The sequence below is a fragment of the Neurospora tetrasperma genome, assembly GCF_000213175.1.
Source record: "Neurospora tetrasperma FGSC 2508 unplaced genomic scaffold NEUTE1scaffold_6, whole genome shotgun sequence".
NCBI classification, from domain to species: Eukaryota; Fungi; Ascomycota; class Sordariomycetes; order Sordariales; family Sordariaceae; genus Neurospora; species Neurospora tetrasperma.
Window position 1 is genome coordinate 2,025,985 of NW_009799104.1, and position 21,086 is coordinate 2,047,070.

Here is a 21,086-nt window from a genome sequence, read left to right on the forward strand (position 1 = left end):
CCCCCCAAGCTCGTATCATGTCTTTCCAGTTCCTTTATTCTATCTACCTAGTCCACTTCGATCCACCGCCTATCCCAGGTACCCTTCTATCGGAAAGAGATGTAGACCCGTTCCCTTCACTGCCTTGAGCAACGCTTGCATCTTCCGTAGTACAATTTCTTGAACCAATGGTACAGAGCTACCATTAAATGTCCGCCTAAATCCTAGTCAGCTGTTTGTACATTGGATGAAGCTATACACGAAGATGAACATAAATGTGTAATGCGCACTTCACTGTGGTCTTAAAGGTCTCCGAGTTCCAAATTTGAGCCAAAATAACTTTTGATTTTCGTCCTCCTCCCTTTTCCTCTTCAGCCTTTCTTCGCGTCGCCTGTCGTCTAACTCGTCCTTGAGCTCCTGCAGCACCTCGGAGCTGGGTATTGAATTTTCCATGTCTGCACCTCGACCTGAAAGAGTAGCATGTGGTTTGCATAACCCTTCCTGTATCAAGATTTTCAAGACATTCTTGCGAAACTCGCGAGGATCGCCTTGGATTTCGTTCTCTTCGAAGAAAAAATCCATCAGAATATCGAAAAGCCAACTGTGAAAATCATGGGTCGCCGGATCCACGAGGAGGGACACTAATTTTTCCTCGCTTACAGGAGACAGGTCCTTCTGCGAGACATCCTGGCCGTCAATCGGGTTCTCCATGGTTACTAGCGGGCTGTGCGGTTGTGTACGGCGTGGTATGCCGAGTGAGAAGCGTTGTATGGCGAGTGAGAAGCGTTGTCTTTTGCTGTGCGAAGGCATACTAAACACCTCTGGGCGCAATAAATCTCCACTGAGAGGCTCTGAGGGTTTAGCTGGCTATGATGAGTTCCCGCGTGATGAAATCCCGAACGTGTATCGATCTTCTCGGGAAGATGAGTCGAGGGATCCGAGACAAATATAAGATTTCACGAGCCAGTGCCGACTGCTTCTGCACATTCAACCCACAATGAGCCATTCGAGCGCTTTTACCGCCATCCGTTAAAGGCCATTGTACCACCAGCGTCGTCCAATCTCCGTGCCGCTGAACAGGGCTCGTAGAGGGTCTTTGTCAAGCCAACAAAGGACTGGCCGTTGGGTCTTGGATAGGGAACCTTCCTCTCCCGTTTGTCAGCGGCGGAACCGAAGACCTGGTATGCACAACTCGAAAATTCGTAGGTTCAGCGTTCATAGGTACAACCAAGTCTAGTGGCAGCAGGTTCAGATCAAAAACTACTTAGCAAACCATCAGTGACAGATTGAACAACACCGAAGCGGATAATCGTTCACCAGGACCATGGTGTCAAATCATCTCACCCTTCATCATCTTCCTATACTCCATTCCTGTGAACGTTGGACAACCGTACCTGAGCAACAGCGCCAACGCTCGTGACGCCGTCCGCCATCTGTGTGTGAGTCCATCACCGCCCTCAACACCCCTTTATTCCCAATACACCCGTAAACGCGCTGCCGAGGTACGATGCAAGCCAAACACCGTTTACCTACACATCCAAGCCACACTCACCCAGTCCTACCTAATCATGCTCGACATCCATTCCAACCCAATCAACGCACCAGAGAGGTAGTATAATCTCAAGCCTACCATTCTCCTGCAAGTTCAAACAAGTCAAAAAGAGACCCCAACGCAACCAACAACAGCCTAAGTAGTATCTCACCTTGCCTATCTACACCACGCTCACTACATACCTGTACCTTGACCAAATCATAAAAAAAGGGCATCCAACCAAAAACCACGACCTTTCCATTGAAGGAAAAAAAAAAAAAAAAAAAAAAAAAAAAAAAAAAAAATTCTAGGAAAAACAAACAAACCAAGCAAAACATGGAAGAAGATCTCCCCAAAAGCCCCGCCCAGCTCGACGCCCTCTCGTGCCTGGTGGTAATCAAGGACTCGGCTTTGAAGAACAACCCCGAGGTCGCAGGGAACCCCACAGCCACTTGAAGGTGACAATTAAAAGACTGAAGGGTTCCAAAGATCAGGCCCCCGAGGAGTCCAGGTAGTGGGTACTATAGCAGCTACTATGTTCGTGACACATCCGGGCAGAGGATTCGAGTCTGCGTTTGGGTTTGGGCCTAGTTCGCACTGCTCGCGTAGTTTGTTGTGCCGTTCGTATGGTCCGTCTAGGTAAGGCAAGAGAGAGAAAAGATGGTTGAGCAAGAGATGGTAGACGAGCGATGAGCAGCCTGAATTGGTGTCAGCTACATAATGGGATCATCAAGGGAGAGGTTGATGGTGAGAGACAGACATACGTACTTTGGTTGAGCCAGCAATTTTGCTATACAGGAACGAGTGAACAAGTTTATTATCAAGATAGGTAAAGTCGTGCGAAGAAAAGGAAGTATATCACAAAGTCAGAATTCCAAATTGGACAACGCTTTTCCTCTCTCTCCCATTCCGCTATGTATATAAGGACTTCTTTTGACACGCCTTGCAATTATCCCAGCAGCGAATCCTGCTTGAACAGGTTACGCTACTCCGTATCATACTTATCTTCGCTTTTTGCCATTATGTATAGCCCGTCATTTTTTTTTTTTTTTTTTTTCCTATTTCCACACTACCACACCCCACCATCGCGAAGTCGACAGAGAAAGGTCAGGCAAATCCGAAACCCTGGGCATTCTCCAACGCCATAGCCAGCCTTTCCCTCAACATCTCCTTATCTTTGTACTCCGGTAGCAGAAGGATGCCGTAACACGTATAAGCAGTAGGTAGTCTCGGAGCCTTTTTCTTCTTCTCTTTTGGTGCTGCTTCCTCATGCTGCTCCCCACTGCCGCTGCGGGTACTGGGACGTCTTGCCCGATGACTAAGAGAGCTTCTTTCGCTCCTCCGTCTTCTGTGTCCATTAGCTGAGGAAGTAGAGGGTCTTTGCGCCGGCGTCGCCGGCTGCGGCGGCGGCGTGTTTTCCTGCTGTTGCTGCCTTGCATCATCCTCGGCGGCGTTGTTATTGTTGGTGGCAGAACCTTCAGGAGCCTCCTGGGCCTGAGCTTGGGCCCGAGCATGGTTCTCGCCACTATCTTCAATAACGACCTCGCCACGACGAACCCCGTCGTCCTCCTCTTCCTCTTGCTCATGCTGCCCCCAGAAATCCTCCTCTTCGGAAGTATACTCATCAGAGCTGTATTCACCTTGCACCTCCCACCCCTCGTCGGTAGTATATGGCTCTTCATCTTCTTCATCTTCTTCATCCACATCAGTATAATCCTCCTTACCGTTCCTCTGAAGCGTGAAAACCAGGTTCTTGACGCCTCCGACCGGCAATCTGTCGCTGGCCGTGACGAACTCCAGCAGCCGCCTCTTCATCTTATCGTCGTACTTCTTCACAATGCTCCAGAAATCGCGGACCGTTCGGTGGGATGCGTCCCAGTCTACGTAGCGCGTGTACCGCTGGAGTTCGGCGATGTCGATCTCCTGTACGCCTTCGACTAGGGATTGCAGGAGGGAAGGGGTCAGCAGTGACAGGGACTTGGGGTGGAGACAAGTGCGGAAGCCGCGCGCAAAGGCCTCGAATTGCGGGCGGACGGATACATCGGTCAGGTAACGGATGTAATCAGACACGAACTGCTCGCGGTTGGCAGCTGTGACGAGTGGCGCTTCTTCTTCAAGTGGGAGGGCAGAGGCGGAAGACGAGGCGTCACTGAGTCTTCGAAAGGCAGGGGAGAATTGAGGCCAGGGTTCTTCCCGAGAGAAGGCATCCGTTTCGGCGGCCGACTTGCCGCTGCGAGAGGAAATGGGCGGAGGTGGAGGCGTCATGAGCTTCGTCACTTGTTCGCCGAAGCTCTCAACCGAGAACTCGTAAGTGCGAGCAAACACATCTTCGACCGAACCACCCATCTCCTTTTCATCCCAGTCGAGGAGCATGGTTAGCCCGCTGACGAGATCTGGCCAGCCATCTGCGATATGGTCGAGATCGGTAACGGGTTCGCCGAGGAGTTTGGCGTAAAGCGCCTTGGGGAAGGTGACTGGAAGGGTGAGGCCATTGTAGACGGCTAAAGACATGAGCAGTCCTATAAGCTCAAACTTCCATTCCTCCACCACGGACCCAGGCTGGAACCATGTCATCTTGGTTCTCTCATCTACCGTGAACGCGCCATAGTCAGGGTTCAAGGCCTCTGCCATCGCCAGGCGGAAGAACTCCTGCTGGACACCACCAGAGTCGAAACCTTCTTCGCCAGCACGCTCACCGAGATGGATCTTGAGCGGCCGCATGATTTCCCGCTCCTCGCGCCGCCACAGCTGGTCGAAAGCATCCCTAATAACCCTATTGCGTCTGATTTCTAGGACAAGGTACTTGGAACTGGCAACCTTGAGCTTGTCCATGATAACCCGTTTATGGTGCTCATTCATCGGGCTAGATCTACCCATATAGACCTCGAACCTCTCCTGGATCGAGGCCGACTGCTCGTAATAGCGGTTCATGCGTGAAAGGTTGATGGCTCGGAAGAAGCCCACTAGCGTATTGCTGTCGAACAGGTAAGGGAAATCTAGCAAGTGCAGCTTCTTGCGGGTAGAAGCGTGCGCGAGCCAGCCCACTGGCGCTTCCACTACGTCTAATCGATCGGCAAAGTACTTGGAGTGAAACTGGACGTCGCCGAGTAGGAGGTCCTCCCGTTTCTTGTCTATCGTTAAAGGGAAACGTCAGTATTGTGGACAAGCTATCAAGAATGGGTTAAGAAATAACATACGCATAGTATCGATGAGGGCCAGGGCACCACCAAAGGGCCCATCTCCAGGCACCTCGGGGTTACCATCCCACTCTTTGATCATCACAGCTCTTGCCCAGTCAAGCAAAAGAATAGGAACGCGCGTTTCATGAACGGTGCGGTCCAAGAAGGGAAAGTTGAGGATGTACAAGGCATCCTCGTTCAAATAATCCAGTTGCGAGAATAGGGGTGTAAGCACGTCATGTTCTTTGGTATCATCGTCTGCAGAGTTGGACCTCTTCAGCTCATCAAAATAACGACGTGTGGGGATGGCTGCAAGAACCCGTTTAGCAAGACGAAGGGCCAGTTCGTCAGAGAAAGCATCCTCGTACTGGAGACACAGATCAGTGGGTTGAGAAGCTGGCGAGCCACTGCCAGCAAATATCAGACCGTGAGCCCTTATTCTCGACATGTCATATAGCTGTCTATCGTCATTTACCAAAGGGGCCGCAGCGACCAGGGCATGTAGACAAATGGACAAAAGCCGACCAGCCTCCTCGTTTGATAGTGCCTTCTCGGACTTGGGAAAAAGCTTTGTGGTTCGTGAACGAAGAGACTGGAGCGTCTTTGGCGGAGCGAACAGACTGGCAGCAGCCATCCACAGACTATGGAAGACTAGGGTGGGGCAAATTCGTGTCATGCGTAGCATGCAATACCACAGCGTTTCCGAATCGTAGAGTTGCCCGTTTGTGGTGAAAGATCGGATAGCTTGATGCGGATCACTCAACACATGGAAGAGAGATTGCTCCACAAACAGCTTCCATTCCAGTTTCATGTTGGGTGAACGAGCGCGTTTGGGGTCAAGCTTCCTCTCTAGCTCCTTACGTTGATCCGCGTATCCCTTGTGGAACTTGGTTACTGCTCGTGGTTCCAGGATGTGGCTTTCGGCGGTGCCATCCTCCTGTATGACATCGCACACAAAGTCGACGACCCGGGGGTCGAGCCTTGACAAAGTCTGAGGCAGTATGTGATCATCCTCGGAATCGGATTCGATCTCAACTGCTCGTTTTCCCCCTTGAACGCCAGCAGCCCCGGACTCGGAGGTCACTTTTGACGAATGACTCGCTTCATTGCTTTTGGAACCATCTAATTGCCCGCGAATGCCAGCCTTGGGTCTCAGATCGGCAGACTTGGGAGGCATCTTCTCTAAACTGACATGGTCAAAGTAGCCGGCCGACGAAAGCTGGGAGATGGGACGTGTAAGTGTCGAGCCAGCTGCCTTGAGACCTCGCAATCCTTTGTCTGCGGTACCGTTGGGGCGAGTATCCGTGGTGAAATGGTCAATCGATAGTTTGCGCTTAGGCTTTGGGCCGGATGATGCCCGAACTCTTGCACTCGAGTTCCGGCGGTGGCCATTAGGGCGATGTGGCTGTTGGCTTGGCTGTTCGCTTGCTGGTCTGACCTCCTTCACTGCCGTTTTCTCATTGTCCTCGTTTTGCTTCCATTCGCCATTCGTTTCTATATCCTTGGGCCTATCCTCCTTAAGAGGAGCGGGCGGTACGACTTGTCCAGCGCCCGATTGTTGACTCGACAATCCGCTCTTTGAGGCTTTTGGCGCTCCAGCCTGGCCATTTACTGGAATTGCCGGCTCGCTTGCTTCGTAAGCTTTTGCAAGTCGCGACATCTCTTCCATGGCAGCTGGGGTGAGCCACTCCATCATCTTGAAAGCAACGGTTCCAAACACATTTGCGGCGAAGGATCGGTAGTCTTTGCTTGTCGGCCTCTCTATCACCCTGAAACCTGGCTCATCCTTCTTTGCATGTTGGCTTGGGCTTTTCGGTCGTTCCTTGTCCTTCCCACTGTCATTATTTGGTGTCTTGTTTCCTTTTCCGCCTCCTGTATTCTTGGGTGAACTTGCGTCGCCAGCACCATTGGGCCCCTTGGTGGAAAATGTTTTCGGAGCTGGCGAGAAACGAAGTGAGTTGAGAGCGGCCGGTGGTGCCTTGGGTAACCGCAAACCAGGACACAGTCCATTCTCAGGATTGTCCTGGCTCGCCAGGTAAATGGCCAAGGTCCTCGCGCTCGTGGTATTGTATCGTCGGATGGGTGCTCGGCCAGCAAGCCTCCTACGGCAAGTGAAGCATGTTGAAGTTGTACAGTTTTCGTTGCCGCAGCCCTCGCGGAGTTGGAAGATGAACTTTTGGACTAGAAGCTGGAAGTTGTGTCTTCGACTAGCCTTGTGAACAGCGTAGACTTTCCTGGGATTGTCAATCTCCTCCACCAACTCCCTCAACTCCTCCGGGGCATCCCATGGTAGTCTGGCAAAGCGCGCTTCCTCCCACAGGCCGGCCAGAACGTCTAACTCGGGGCTGTTGTTATGGGTAGCATCGGCTGGGCGGAGAGTATCTCGAGTCATGACATCAACTTGCTGCGTGATTTGGCGTCGGGCAGATAGCTAGGGAAAGCGAAGTGTCGCGATAGCAATGTATAAAGTGCGACGGGATGCGAGATGATATGATGCAATCGTTTGCGATGCGAACGAGTACGTCGGCGCAAAGAAAGCAGCAGCTCAAGGGTCGGATGGAAGCATGGGGAGGTCCAGTCGAGATTGGTGTCGGGATAATCGGCGTTTATTCCGTCGCAAGTCGCCGCGCTTTCGGTGCCGTAGGTTCGTAGGAGGCGATGGAGGAAATAAGTATTGTATAGCAATATCGTGGGAGTTGAAAGCAGCCGCCAAAGTGGAAGTTGGAGCAAGTCCGAGACCAGGAAAGCCCCGGAGAATGGATGTCGATTGAATCCGGGCAAGGCTGAAGATCGATGCTGGATATTAGATGCGCCGCCAGTGCTGGGGGGGGGGTGGGGGGTTCTTCGTTCTGGTCATCAAGTGCACAATGCCCCTGTTCCCTTGGTGGTATCGCCTGGGGTCGCTGCTGCTGGCTGCTGCTGCTACCGTTGAACGGAGCCAAGGGGATTGGAAAGCTCACCGTCACGGCCCGGCGTCAAATCCTGGGCTCATCGATGCGTGAAGCGCACGGGCCTCCCCCAGAAATGCCCACTGTTGAAGATAGTGAAGTTGTTGCCGGCACCATCGGATTTCCGTTCTCCGTCGTCTGACTCAGCAGGGAAACTCCCACTGTGTGTGACCGGGACTTGCGTCAGAATGGCTCACAATGGGGCTTCCCCTGCGGGTCCAGCCCGAGTTTCCAGGGACTTTGTTTGCCCCACTAAAAGATTTGCGGTTTATAGCGGGCTTTTGGAGGGGCAGTGTCAGCGAGCCGCGGGCAGGCAAGGCAAAACCGCCACCAAGATTGGACATTTGCGTCGCTTTGTTTTTCTCCAGCGGATGTCTGTTAGTCCTCCACCCACTGACGCACCTTACCCATTGCGCTGGATTATCAGTGCAGTAACAGCGACCCAAGTGTCCACCCGCCATTGGAAAATTTAGATAAACCACCACCGATTCTTGCCCGTCTCTTGTCAACATCATCACCAGACACCAGTCACCATCTCACTCGCCAGCAGACGAGTGATCCAGTGGCAAAAAGAGAAGCAGCAGGAACTCCCCCCGGCTTTTTCATCCTTCAGGCCATCCCATCACGGCCCCGGCTTTACACTACGAACCAGGCGCATATTGCCTGATTATTAATAAAGAGCAGCTTCTACAAAACCGACTTTCTTTTTTTTTTGATCCTCTCGAGATCTTTCTTTGTCGCAAACACCATCATCTCCAAGCAACACCACCAAAATGGCTACTATTTCCGCCAGCAGGACGGTCCCCATGGCCGCCGATGTCTCGAGGATGGACCAGGGAACCACTCATCCTTTTACGTGCAACACTTGTCAAGTCGCATTCCGCAACATCGACTTGCAAAAGGGTCACATGCGCAGTGACTGGCAGTATGTTGTTTCTAAGAACCCTCATGATTTTGATTTTTAACAGATGACTGATCTCGTTTACTAGTCGTTATAACCTCAAGCGCCGCGTCGCATCCCTCCCGCCTATTTCCTCCGAGGTCTTCACCGAAAAGGTTCTCCAGTCCCGCGCCGAGGTTACCGCGCAAACAGACAAGGCCAGCTTTGAGATGACCTGCGAAGCTTGCTCCAAGACCTACTACAGCGAGAACTCGTACAAGAACCACATCAGCAGCAAGAACCACAAGATGAGGGCCGCTGCTTTGGCCTCGAGGGGCCCTGCCGCCATTGGGCGCACAAAGGCCGACGACGAGGTTAGCTCGGTTATGAGCTCGACTTTCTCTCTGGGCGAGCCCGCTTCGGAGGCCAAGTCCGAAGTCGATTCTGATGCTGAGGAGGAGTTTAACGAGGTTGTTGAGGGTATCAAGCAGGCCAAGATCGAGGACACTGCCTCGCCCGTTGACCGTCCCGCCAACCCCCATCTCTCTGCCGCCGACCAGCACAAGGAGGACCACCCCGTGGAAGACGCTGCTGCTAGCGAACAGCCCGAGTCCTCCGGAACCGCCACCCCTACCCAGCCCGAAGCCGATGCCACCGTCCTCAAGCAGTGCTTGTTCTGCAACTACGAGTCCCCCACTCCCGCTCTCAACGCTACCCACATGGAGAGGATACACGGCATGTTCATCCCCGAGAAGCAGTACCTCGTTGATTTGGAGGGTCTTCTCGGTTCGCTCAGGAGACGTGTGTTTGAGCTGAACGAGTGTCTGATGTGCGGCAAGATGCGTTCCAACACTTTTGCCGTGCAAACGCACATGCGTGACAAGGGCCATTGCCAGATTCCTTACACCACCGAGGAGGAGCAGCTCGAGATCGGTGAATTCTACGACTTCCGCAGCACCTACTCCGACGGCGACGATTGGGATACCGAGGATGAGGAGGAGGAGGAGGAAGGAGCCGGCGGCGCCAAGCTGGGCGGCAAGCGCGAAGCCAAGGTCGAGGTTGTCGAAGGCGAAGAAGGCGAAGGTGAAGGCGGCGACGAAGAGGGCTGGGAGACCGACAGCTCGGCCTCGTCTCTCGACTCGGACGACCTCCATGCCGTCCCCGGCGAGGGCCATTACCATCAGTACGAGCGTCTGGCCAGCCACCGCCACCACTCGCGCGACGACCCTCGTCCCCACCGCCAGGCGGACGGCTTCCATGCCCACAGCAGGAAGGGCGTCAACGCCGTCTACTACGACGAGTACGAGCTTCACCTGCCATCTGGCCGCTCCGTCGGCCACCGCTCGCTCAACCGCTACTTCCGCCAGAACCTGCACAATTACCCCACGCCCGAGGAGCGCCAGCAGCAGCTCCTTCTCGAAGCTGCCGGTGGTGAAGAAGGCGAAGATGCGGAGATGCAGTACGACAGCGACGGCGAGCCGAGATTCAGGAGAAACATGGAGGTTCAGCTCAGAGACCGCAAGGCGCACGGCAGGCACGTCATCACGCGTGAGACAAGAGGTCTTATCGGCGCCAACGGTATCAGAGATGTGGAGAGCAAGGAGGTGCGGAAGGTGGTGGAGAAGGGTCGCCAGAGGGAGGTGGACTCGTATAAGCGCGCTGAGGTGGTGGGCATGAAGAAGCACTTCAAGGAGGTACACAGGAATCCTGTTTCTTACCTCAGGTGAGCGGTCGTTGCTTGTTGCAACCCGTTTGTGTCCTGGGGTCTGGTTTGGGTTTCTTTCCTTCCTGTATGTTTCTGTTAGAATTTTTGCATGAGTTCTTTTTATATTGCCGATACCATTTTATGCATCGTCGTCGTCGTCGCTTCTACTACTTCGCAACGGGTCAGGATGGTGACACATATGGACATGGTCTCGTGATGCATGATAGATGTGTAGACGCAAGAGCGCAAGATATGGTTTATGGGTTTTTGTTTTTAATGAATCACGCAATAGACTTCTGGCATACCCTGACGAAGTGGTTGTAAAAATCAATCTAATATGGACTGTCCAATACGGCTCGATTTGGCTCGGAAAGGCCGTTACAAAGATGTGATAGAAACTTATCCACTTGAAAGTACATTGACCCGAGTCCCCTAGGGGTTGTTCCATACAGGAACTGTCTAGAATTAATATCAAGGGCATCATAAAGACGCTTCGATGTCTGGTGCCTTCACAATATGGTATGATAATATATTGACCGTAACGTATGCAGTCTATTTTCATGATAATAATGCTGGGTATAGCGAAATGTAATACGGTTGAGTGTAAGAATGTCTATTATATGATCCTTTTGTGCAATACCTGCCAAAACCTGAGATTGAAAGATTGTATATACCTACATAACAGAACTGAACCCTTACATAAAAAGAAAAAAGAAAATTAAAAAAAAAAAAAAAAAAGTATAAAAAGAGCTTCCGAGCTATCCAAGGATAAACTGAAAACTATGCCGTCACTCGTAAACCTGAAGGTCACTTGTGTTCATCCCGCAACCATTTCTTTATACACTATCTCTTTTATGGTTCAACTCCAAAACGCTCTCGCTCACTTACAGTAGAGTGCCCTGTAACTGCAAGTCCCTATAATTGCAAAGACCTAGTAAATGCTAGAGATTCTCATGCCCGATTTATTTTAGTATGGTAAAGCCTGCTAACTGCTAAATGCAAGCCGCCCAGCTGGCCGGCCATATAAATTTGCACCTAACAGGGCAACTAACAGGGGGTTTAGGCGCCCCTATCACCCCAATTGGGGCTGTCACCAGCTATCAGAACCCTTTATCAGGGCTGTCACTGGCTGTTACAAGCCCCTGTGCAGGTGCCAGTAAGTGCAAGGACCCAGTAATTGCAAGGAAAATGCCTTGCCCCAATTCCTTGCATTTACTGGGTTGCCTACTGTACTCATATTCTAGAACAACGCTTGCAGCAGCAGCAGCATGGAAGAAATACAACCAAACATTACCATCAAATATCGAAAACCCATTTAAAGCCTAAACATTACTCTTCACAAATCTCTCTCCCCCCCTTTTCCACATCGCAACTTTTCTCCTAACTCCTCTTGAACCACCTCTTCAACCCCCTTTTCTTCCCCTCATCCGGAGCCGCATACCCCTCCTCCCTAACATTATGCCTCCCCACGACCTCCAAGAAGACCTGATCCAACGTCGTCGGACTAACACTGAAATGCTCCACGCCCAACTCCTCCCTCTGTTCCTCAAGTAACACTACCAACTTCCCAATCGCGCTCGTCGTGCTTTGCTGGGTTTCCGTCTCCCTGATTTCTTCCGTTGTCATTCCCTTATCTGCCCGCTGGTTAGTAATACCAGTGGTGAGGGAAAGGACAACAGCGGCGGGTACGGAAAAGCGCATCTGCCCGTGATATGTCTTCCCCTCCATCGCGGCGGCAGAGCCAAAGGTAGATTCAACCCAGGCGTGGATTTGCGCAATCTGGGCGTCCGACGTGCGCGGCGCGCCACGGCAGACGAGGTGGACGTGCAATGTATCGCCGAAGCGTTTGCGCAACGAGTCAACCGATCCCATGGCTAGCATGCGCTTAGCAAGGATGCCGGCTCTGCCCGCCAAAGCGTCGGCTTCCTCCATGCTGTGGGTGGTGAGCAGGATCGAGCGGCCGGGCACGGTTTCGGCTAGGGTGCGCCACATGATGCGCTTGGCGGCCGCGTCCAAGCCGGAGGAGGGTTCGTCAAGCAACACCACAGTGGGGTTACCCATCAGAGCGATACCGAGAGACAACTTGCGTTTGTTACCTCCCGATAGCGCACGCGCCATGCGGTCGCGGAATTGGGTCAGGCCGACGGCGCGGATGACTTGTTCGACGTTGTACTCTATGCCGGAAGCGGGAATGCCGCGCACGCGCGCGTAGAAGCGCAGATGCTCGAGAACGGTCATGGTGTCGACTGCGTCGAATTGGGGGCAGACGCCGAGGTGGGAGCGCGCGGCGGCGAGAGAGCGGGCGACGGAGGATTGTTCGACAAAGACGTCGCCGCCTGAATTATAGTCGGGCTTGACGTCGCCGCGGATGATAGAGATGGTCGTGGATTTGCCGGCGCCGTTGGGGCCTAAGAGGGCGAAGACTTGCCCGTGAGGAATTCCGAAGGTTACGTTGTCCACGGCTGTGTTGCGCCCAAAGGTCTTAGTTAGGTTGACGACCTGTAGACCGTCGGTGTTGTTGGTGCCGGCGACCCCGCTGCCAGTGGCGGTGGACTTGACGCGGACGAGCTCGTGGGCGACTTCTTCGTCGGAGATGCCGTCTGCTTCTTGGGCGATGGTGGGCGGGGCGGAGCGGGGCTTGCGCTTGAAGAGCTGCTTGAGGGTTGAGCCGGGGTTGCCGGCGTCGACCCAGACGAGGAGGATGAAGAGGATGATGGACTGGAGAATCAAATACAGGATCGGACCGCCGTACTGGAGGATGCCACCCGGGTACGAGGCGAGCTTGTCGCCGTCGCAGGCTGCTGAGAAAAGGTTTAGCGCGATGAAGAGGGCGCGGGTGAGCGAGCCGATGGGGGCGAAGATGGCTACAACGAAGTGCACCACGACGAGCATATCATCCACCTTGTCAACGGGGCCGTAGGTGATGGTGCACATGTAGGCGATCAGGTAGATGAGGAACATGACTACCTGGCCACCGGCGGTGAATGCGTAGGCCGAAAGCTGGTTGTTGCTCCAGAGCGAGATAACATAGGCCAGCAAAATCGAGGCGAGACCGTAGAGGACGAAGATGATGAACAGATATCCGACGTGGTGCCAGACACTGGCCAGGCCGGCGAGCAGAGCGGTCATGATGGCGCTCGCGATGAGGACTATAAGGAAGTCGAAGGTGGTGTAGGCGAGCCAGAGAGGCAGGGGACGCACACCGTTCGAGTATTGCAAGCCACGCACAAACGAACGGCGCTCAACGTTGGGGTACAGAGCGAAGAAACCGGGGTAGGCGCAGAGCGCCAGACTCATGTAGACAAGCATCTGGAGAGACTTGCCGGTGTCGGGAGCGAAGGGAATGTCAAAGTTGACAAACTGAGAAGCAATTGTAGTGTTGGACAGCATCATGTCGGTGATCCACTGGCCGAACCAAGCGGTGAACATCTCCACGCTGTCGGACCTGTAGGTCATGGTCGGGACAGAGTTGTCGTCCCCAAGCCAGACAGCGGCGGGAGTGATGTTCTTGCGATACTGCACCACAGCCGAGTTGAACTCATCCAAAGTGTCAACCAGCGTGATGTTTTTGAACAGGTCCAGGGGGTTCATGCCAATACCCGAGGAGTTGCCGCTGCTGGTAGCGTTGTCCTGGGTAGCCATGTAGATGGGAGCAAAAAGACGGGCGAGGTTATTGGCCGAGAACTTGTCCGAGGGACCAGCTATCATGAAGAGGTCAAAATCGGAGGCGAAAAGGTTGGTCGCAACACGACGAGAAGATTGATCTGCAGGGCTGCAGCCAACAGGGTCCTTGCCCATGACGAACAGAGTGACTAAACCAGCAGCGATGATGGGGATGGCAAATGCAGCCAGGGTCGGAAACCAGTTGCGCTTGAGGATGGTCATCCTCTTGCGGAAGAGAACTACACCCTGCTTGAAATATCCGATACGCTGACCAGACAGGAGGTTAAGGCCGGGCTTGGTTGTGTCATCCACAGGGGCATCGTTAACCATCTCGGTCGAAGACTGCTTTTCCGTACTCCGTTGCGCGCCTAAGACAGCGGCGGTGCTTTGGAACTGGTCGAGTCTCGCGCCATCTTCCGCCCGAACCTCCTCAGCAAGTTGCAAGAACACATCCTCGATAGTAGGTCCAGAGAAGCGATAATCCGAGATGCCAGCAACCGCAAGCTCCTTGATAACTTGAGCTGCCGCGGCCGAGGTAGAAGCGATGTAGGTAATCTCCTCGGGGGAAACCTTCTTCTGGACACCAGAGACGTTGGGCGAGTTGGAGATGTACTTGGCGTTGTTCAGATGGATTCTGTATCCCCCCATGCGGTTCTTGAGTTCGACAGAAGACCCCTCGGCGCGGAGCGTGCCCTTGGACATGATGGCGATATGGTCAGCAAGAAGATCAGCCTCGTCCAGAAAATGAGTAGTGAGAATCATGGTGCGACGCCCACGCTCGGCAAGGAGGATGTCCCAGATCTTGCGACGAGAAAGTGGATCGATACCGCTGGAGACTTCATCAATGCAGCAGACGGCGGAGCCACCTGTCAACATCATACCGAGCTGAAGCTTGCGCTTCTGGCCGCCAGAGAGAGTACCAGATCTTGCGTCAACCTTTTGGGCGAGATCAACGCCGCTGATAAGTTCCAAGATCTCCTCTTTGGTGGCAAGCTGGTTGGGAGACTTGAGCCGGTTGAAGATGCGAAGATGTTCCTCGACCGTGAGCTCGTCCCAAAGAACGTTTTTCTGAGGAGCAATTCCGAGACCGCCGGTGCCGTCAACGGTGATGCTGCCGCTGGAAAGTTTGTTGATGCCAGCGATAATGTCGAGCGTGGTACTCTTGCCGCTACCGTTGGCGCCGAGCAAAACGAGAATCTGACCGCGACGGGCAGTGAGGGTCAAGCCATTGACAGCTATAACGGGCTCTCTCGGTTTGGACAGGAAGGAAAACATGTTGCGAAAAGGGCCCGGCTTGTAAATCTTGGTGAAGCCATCCAGCTGGACAGCATTGTCGGGTCCCAGCTCCGAGTTCTCGCCGTAGGCGATGTTGCGGGTAGAAGAAGTGGTTCCGTGGAGGTATCTCTCGATTATAGCACCGAGAATGGGATAAGCAAAGATCTGAACAATCAGGAAGATCCAAAGCACGATACCGGCCACTTGCGAGGGGCTATCAGGAGCACTCTTGCCGAGGTTGGTTGCCATATCCTTGGCCTCAAAGCGAGCCAGGTAAGCGATGAAGTAGGTGTAATTGCAAGGCATGAACAACAAACTGAGGACGACAACCGTGGCAGTCTTGGGTGCCGTGATGATCTGGGCAATGACACCAAGCAGAATGTAAAGAATGACGATGGAGATACCGCTGAGCTGTGCTTTTTTGAAGAAAGCCGCGCCCAAGATAGAGAAGGAAGCCAACGATAGACCAGCGAGAATATGGTAGATAATGAGGATACCAACGCTGCTGGTCCTGAAGACGGCCGCCCACATGATGATGGAGCTGACAATGTAACCAGGCAGGTACAGGAGGGTGAAGCCGAGATGATATGACAGCAGTCGCGCGGCCTGGCCCTCCCAGGTTCTCTTGGTGAACATCATGGCCTCCACCAAAGTCGACATGCCCGTCTCGCGCTCCGAAGCCATGAATCCAACCAGATGGTAACAGACACCAATGACGCTGATGAGGAAGGTGACACCCAGAACGTTATATATGGTCTTTTGGTACAGCTGTCTGACACGGTCGGCGCGCTCCTCCTTGGTCAAAGAGGTGAAGGGATACTCGTCCTGTTCCTCAGGTAGCTTCTGCTGGCCATTGCGTGTGATGGCAGCATCGACTGCGCGCTGTAGAGGAAGCATATAGACCTGGGCGTCGTTGTCATCCTTATCAACATTGATCTTTCCAGTACCCAGCGCACTATCGGCACGGAGCGTATAGTTCCACATTCCATCAGGACCCTCATCAGGCGAAGAGTAGAAGACGACGGCGCCATAGCAAGGGGTAACGCCGCGTAGCGAGGCGCGACAGGTCCAAATTAAATCCTGCTCGGATTCGGCAATGGAGGCGTTCTTGCCGGCATCACGCACAACGGTGGCCAGCTCTTGGATAACCCGATCAATCTCTCCGCCGCGCAGGCCGTTGTTGACAAAGGCGACCGTGTTGCGGCCGGTCCCGCTGGAGGCTTGCAGGCCGTCGGAAAGAGAGCGCACAGGATGGACCTTGCTGATGCCGAAAACGGCGTAGGGGACGAAGAGGTTCTTGGCGAAACTCAGGAAGGCGACAACAAGGACGGGAAGGACAAAAGCGCGGATAATTGTAGCGTTGGTGTGTCGGTTAAGGACGATGAGCAGATTCTTGCGCGTGAGCGTCCATGTTTGACTGATTATCGCCATGTTGGCGGTTAGTTCCGTCAGTGTGACTAGCGCCGCGAAGCCATGAGAACTGATATCTCAGCCCTATATTCTGGCGTTGAGCTATGGCGTACACAGGGGGTGGCTGCCGAAAAGTAGGTGTCACAACAGGATTATGAGATGAAAGTCGTTCGTCTGATGTGCGGGTCGGCGCAATGAGCCTCGGAGGGATTATTCTGGTGTGTTAAAGGGGAAAAGTTGCAAAACTGTCGATGTGATAACTTTCAATGAACACAATAGACAATACAGATATAAGATGCAAAAGTACTAATAACACAGGTTGGGTTTGAAGAGATGGATGGAAGGGGGCAAGGAGGATTGAGAGAAAAGCAAATTGATGAAGGCTACCGGAATCCGCTCCTCTCCAGTTCACTGGTTCCCTATGAAGATGTATCGATCGCTATCCATCACACAGTATGACAGATTCCTCGATCAGGCTTTGCTCGGCTCGGTCTTCAAGGTTGTCAAGTAGTGTACGAATGCGATGGGTGCCTTCAATATCCAGCCAAGGCGGGCATGAAGAAGGAAAAGAGAGGCTTAGTTCCCGAAATGTCTTGGCCTTTAATTTTTTATTTTTTTTTCCTGCCCTTTTTGCCCACTCTCTTCTCCATGACCATATATCCATATCCTTCTTGCCATACGACCCCTTCTTCCCTTTGTCTTCAGTTCTCCGCCGAATGCCCACAAAAGTACTGTAGAAATTTACAAGGAACCGGGGATACATAAATCGCCAGTCAAGACAAGTTGAACCCCAAGACACAAGCCGGGCTCTTGGACAGCCCGAGATTCAAAATTAAAGTGTCCGGGTGTAAGAGAGCCCCACCCACTCGTTATCTCCAGCGAAACAAGGCCAGGAATTACCGGATCTGGACGGGTTCCCTTTTGTGAATCATACACTACATGTACCCTTTTTCGGGGTCCTTTTTCACACCCTGACACTCAACCATTGCTAGGAAACCGAGCCGGTGCCGTACCGCACTGTCGTCCCTGACATCTTCAACCAAGTCCGTCGTGGCAGTGGCAGTGTATCCATCAAATCTTTCATATCTTCCAATATCTCACTGAAATTATCCAATACAGTCTGTTTGTCGTCGTTGGTCGTTAAACACTGCCACGACTGCGTCTGACGCCCGCCGGAGATAATCCAATGTGCTCTTCACGCTGTACATGTGCGTGTTATGCATCAGGTACACTAGGTAGACCCGAGGCAAAGACGGGAACGTGCACAGCAGGGTACCTTACCTATGTAGTCAGCAAAAGACAAGCTGAAACTTTTGTCAGGCCGCGGCTGTGACAGCCACAACTCCAATCTAACATTCTTCAGATCGCTTTCGTCGGACTTCTCGTCTTGTTACCTTTTCCACCAGTCTAGTCACTGTAGTTCCCTATTGCGGCTCTTCACTTTCCAGGTATTCCAGACTCACTCACCTTCCCATCGTTCCCCAAACCGACCAAAAGACTTCCATGTCATCGACTTAATACATATTCAGATTAATTTAACCCTCATTTTCCCTACGGTCCCACTTCATACCTTACTCATGACAGTATCCACCAATAACGTTCCAAAAAATCCACCGCCACGCAATTCTGCAACTCACCATCCACTCACAACGCCTCACAACGCAGCTAACCCTCCTGGAACCGAAATCCCGCTTTCCCCATTTAGGTATGATCCAGCGAGATCTCTACATAGTATAAATCCGCCAAGCCCTACCAGAATCTCGATTCTGCTTCTTTGCTGTGTGACTTTTGTCAGCAGTGGTATACACTACGCAGTACACGTAAGAACCATTTCTTGGCTTCAAATATTCATTGCCGTATTGGAGATACCAAGAAATCAACAACCTTCTCAGGCGCTTGCGAGCTTCGCGCCAAGAATCTGGGCGGCTCTTATCATCGTATGAGATGTACTGTGCTATAAATGGTGTAGATATATGTTGTAGACGTTCAGTCTACGGGCAGCTTGAGAAGCCGAGTGGTTGTCGCTGGAGGAGACTCTTGACATGTCCATAGGGTCGTCCTAATATCAGATGCATGAGGATGTCATCCTAAGCATTTCCAAGAAGCTGCGCCTCGCTATCACGGTGCCAAGTGGTATACTCGTCAGGTCGACAACATCGACTGTCTGGCTAGTGGCGGGCCAAAGTAGGCAGATACATTCATCTCCCTTTAGATCGATGGCCACAATGGAGTTTAGACTTCATCAGCAATTTGCTTTTTGAGTATATCTCGACAATCGACATGGCCTACTTTTGAAGGAAATAAAGAAAGCGAACCGAAGCCATGTCATGTTCATTCATCCAAAGGTATTCATCGACATTCATCTAGACTACGCTACGCTATTCAGACATCTATTTGTGGGCTGTATCAAACCAGTCAGCGTCTCTACATCAAGCATTCTACCATGAACACCATAAATCACTTACGAATACCCTCCTCAGGAAGAGGCTGGACGCCAGCAATCTCGGCAGCAAACTTCTCCTTGTGGGCAGTCTTCTCCTCACGAAGGAAGGGGAAGGCAAGAACCTCGCGAATCGAGTAGTTGTCAGTCAGGAACATGGCAAGACGATCGATACCGAGACCCCAACCACCGGTAGGCGGCACTGTATACATCACGTATTAGCACTAGTTCTTCCATACAAGAAAAGTCCATGACAGGGGTATACATACGGCCATACTCGAGGGCGTTGAGGAAGCTCTCATCAACGAGCTGGGCCTCGTCATCACCCTGGTCCTTCTGGCGGGCCTGCTCCTCAAAGCGGAGTCTTTGGTCGAAGGGGTTGTTCAACTCGGTGTAGGCGTTGGCAATCTCCTTCTTGCAGACGAAGGCCTCGAAACGCTCGCAAAGACCGTTCTTGGAGCGGTGGTACTTGGCCAGAGGAGACATCATCTGGGGGTGCTCGAGAATGAAGGTGGGGTTGATGCACGTCTCCTCGATGAACTCGCCAGTAAGCTTGTCAATCATGCGAGCGTTGGTAAGGGGTGGCGGGCACTCGACGTTCATCTTCTTGCAAATCTTCTGGAGGAAGGCGTTGGTCTCGTCGGTGTGGAGCTGGTCGTAAGGAGGGAACTTCTCGCCGGTGGCCTCCTCGAGGGCGGGAATCATCTCAACGCGGCGCCAGGGGGCCTCCCAGTTGACCTCGTACGTCTCGCCGTGCTGGTTGGTGAACTTGGTCTTGTAAGAGCCGGTAAGCTCCTTGACGAGCGAAGAGACGAGCTCCTCGGTGATGGACATCAGGTCGTACACATCAGCGTACGCCCAGTAGAACTCGATGGAGGTGAACTCAGGGTTGTGAGTGAGATCGATGCCCTCGTTTCTGAAGTTCTTGCCCATCTCGAAAACCTTGCCGAACTGACCAACAATCATCTTCTTGAGGAAGAGCTCGGGAGCGACTCTCATGAACATGTCCATGTCGAGATCGTTGTGGTGGGTGACAAAGGGAAGGGCGGTGGCGCCACCGGCAATGGCGTGCATCATGGGGGTCTCGACCTCGATGAAGCGGCGCTCGTGGAAGAAGTCGCGGATGTAGCGGACCATTCTGCTGCGCTGCCAGAGCGTTTCACGGCTCCTGTCGTTCCAGAGCATGTCAAGGTACCTCATGCGCGCTCTTTGCTCAGCGTCGGCGAAGGGGTAGCGGACACTGGGAAGCATGTGCAAGCAAGGGCTGAGAAGCTGGACTTCGGTTGCGAAGACGGAAAGCTCACCCTGCTCACCCTCCTTGAGGTTCTTGGGGTTCGTGCGGCCGGGGAAACCAACGATACCGATGATATCACCGCGGCGGAGGTGGGCATGCTGCTTCTCGAAGGGAACACCACCCTCCTTCGCCAACTGAGCCTGGCAGACGACCTGCATACGGGTACCAATGCTCTTGGTGTCGGCAGAGGTGCGGATGTCTGTTGCGCATCACACTTAGGTTAGCGCATTGTCCTTGTCTGGCTTCGACAAACAGGAAATCGTACCGTAGAAGATCAGCTTGGAACCGGCAGTACGGATGTTGTAGATACGGCCAGCGATCCTGAGCTCCTTCTCAGGGAGGGTCTCGCCGGTCTTGAGGGAGCCGAACTCCTCGACAAAGTTGGAATCATCGTAGTTGACCTGGAACTTGTGAGGGTAGGGGTTGGTCTCGGGGTTCTTGAGCAGCTCGTTGACCTGACGGGTACGAATCTCGTAGTACTGGTTAGGGTTGAGGTCCTCCTCGCCGCCGGCCGCGTTCTTGGGCTTGCTGGAGGTAGCCTTGGGGGGAGCGGTAGCGGCCTTGGCGGCCTTCTCGGCCTCCTTCTGGCGCTGCTTCTGGCGCTTCTTGAGCTCGCTCTTGGAGACGCGCTCTCCGGTGACCTCGTCGAGATGGAGGTTGGCGAGCTGGTCGGCCGCGGCCGCGGGGGTGGTAGCACTCGAATCCGCCATGGTTATGATGTGTCTGTCCGGGACGAAGAGACAAGCTGGAAACAATGCACAAATACAAGTTGCGACTTTTTG

At 53.1% G+C, this 21,086-nt stretch overlaps 5 protein-coding genes across 5 annotated transcripts; 1 reads left to right on the forward strand and 4 right to left on the reverse strand.

The window, feature by feature from the left end:
• Nucleotides 1-270: 270 nt before the first annotated feature.
• On the reverse strand, nt 271-690 carry NEUTE1DRAFT_112968 (uncharacterized protein; the record flags this gene model as incomplete). The annotated part of the gene is made up of 1 exon (XM_009856121.1): nt 271-690. The coding sequence occupies one exon, from the start codon at nt 688-690 to the stop codon at nt 271-273; it is 420 nt and encodes a 139-aa protein (XP_009854423.1).
• Nucleotides 691-2,567: 1,877 nt separating this feature from the next.
• Nucleotides 2,568-7,081, reverse strand: NEUTE1DRAFT_148787 (uncharacterized protein; the record flags this gene model as incomplete). Its single annotated transcript, XM_009856122.1, has 2 exons — nt 2,568-4,641; nt 4,708-7,081. The coding sequence occupies 2 exons, from the start codon at nt 7,079-7,081 to the stop codon at nt 2,618-2,620; spliced, it is 4,398 nt and encodes a 1,465-aa protein (XP_009854424.1).
• A 1,311-nt stretch (nt 7,082-8,392) lies between these two features.
• Nucleotides 8,393-10,448, forward strand: NEUTE1DRAFT_87820 (uncharacterized protein; the record flags this gene model as incomplete). The annotated part of the gene is made up of 2 exons (XM_009856123.1): nt 8,393-8,562; nt 8,627-10,448. 2 exons carry the CDS (start codon nt 8,411-8,413, stop codon nt 10,242-10,244), a joined length of 1,770 nt encoding a protein of 589 aa, XP_009854425.1.
• An 897-nt stretch (nt 10,449-11,345) lies between these two features.
• NEUTE1DRAFT_69138 (uncharacterized protein) lies at nt 11,346-16,591 on the reverse strand (the record flags this gene model as incomplete). The annotated part of the gene is made up of 1 exon (XM_009856124.1): nt 11,346-16,591. The coding sequence occupies one exon, from the start codon at nt 16,589-16,591 to the stop codon at nt 11,603-11,605; it is 4,989 nt and encodes a 1,662-aa protein (XP_009854426.1).
• A 2,155-nt stretch (nt 16,592-18,746) lies between these two features.
• NEUTE1DRAFT_87826 (uncharacterized protein) lies at nt 18,747-21,086 on the reverse strand (the record flags this gene model as incomplete). The annotated part of the gene is made up of 4 exons (XM_009856125.1): nt 18,747-18,971; nt 19,036-19,212; nt 19,280-20,503; nt 20,570-21,086. The coding sequence occupies 4 exons, from the start codon at nt 21,012-21,014 to the stop codon at nt 18,961-18,963; spliced, it is 1,857 nt and encodes a 618-aa protein (XP_009854427.1).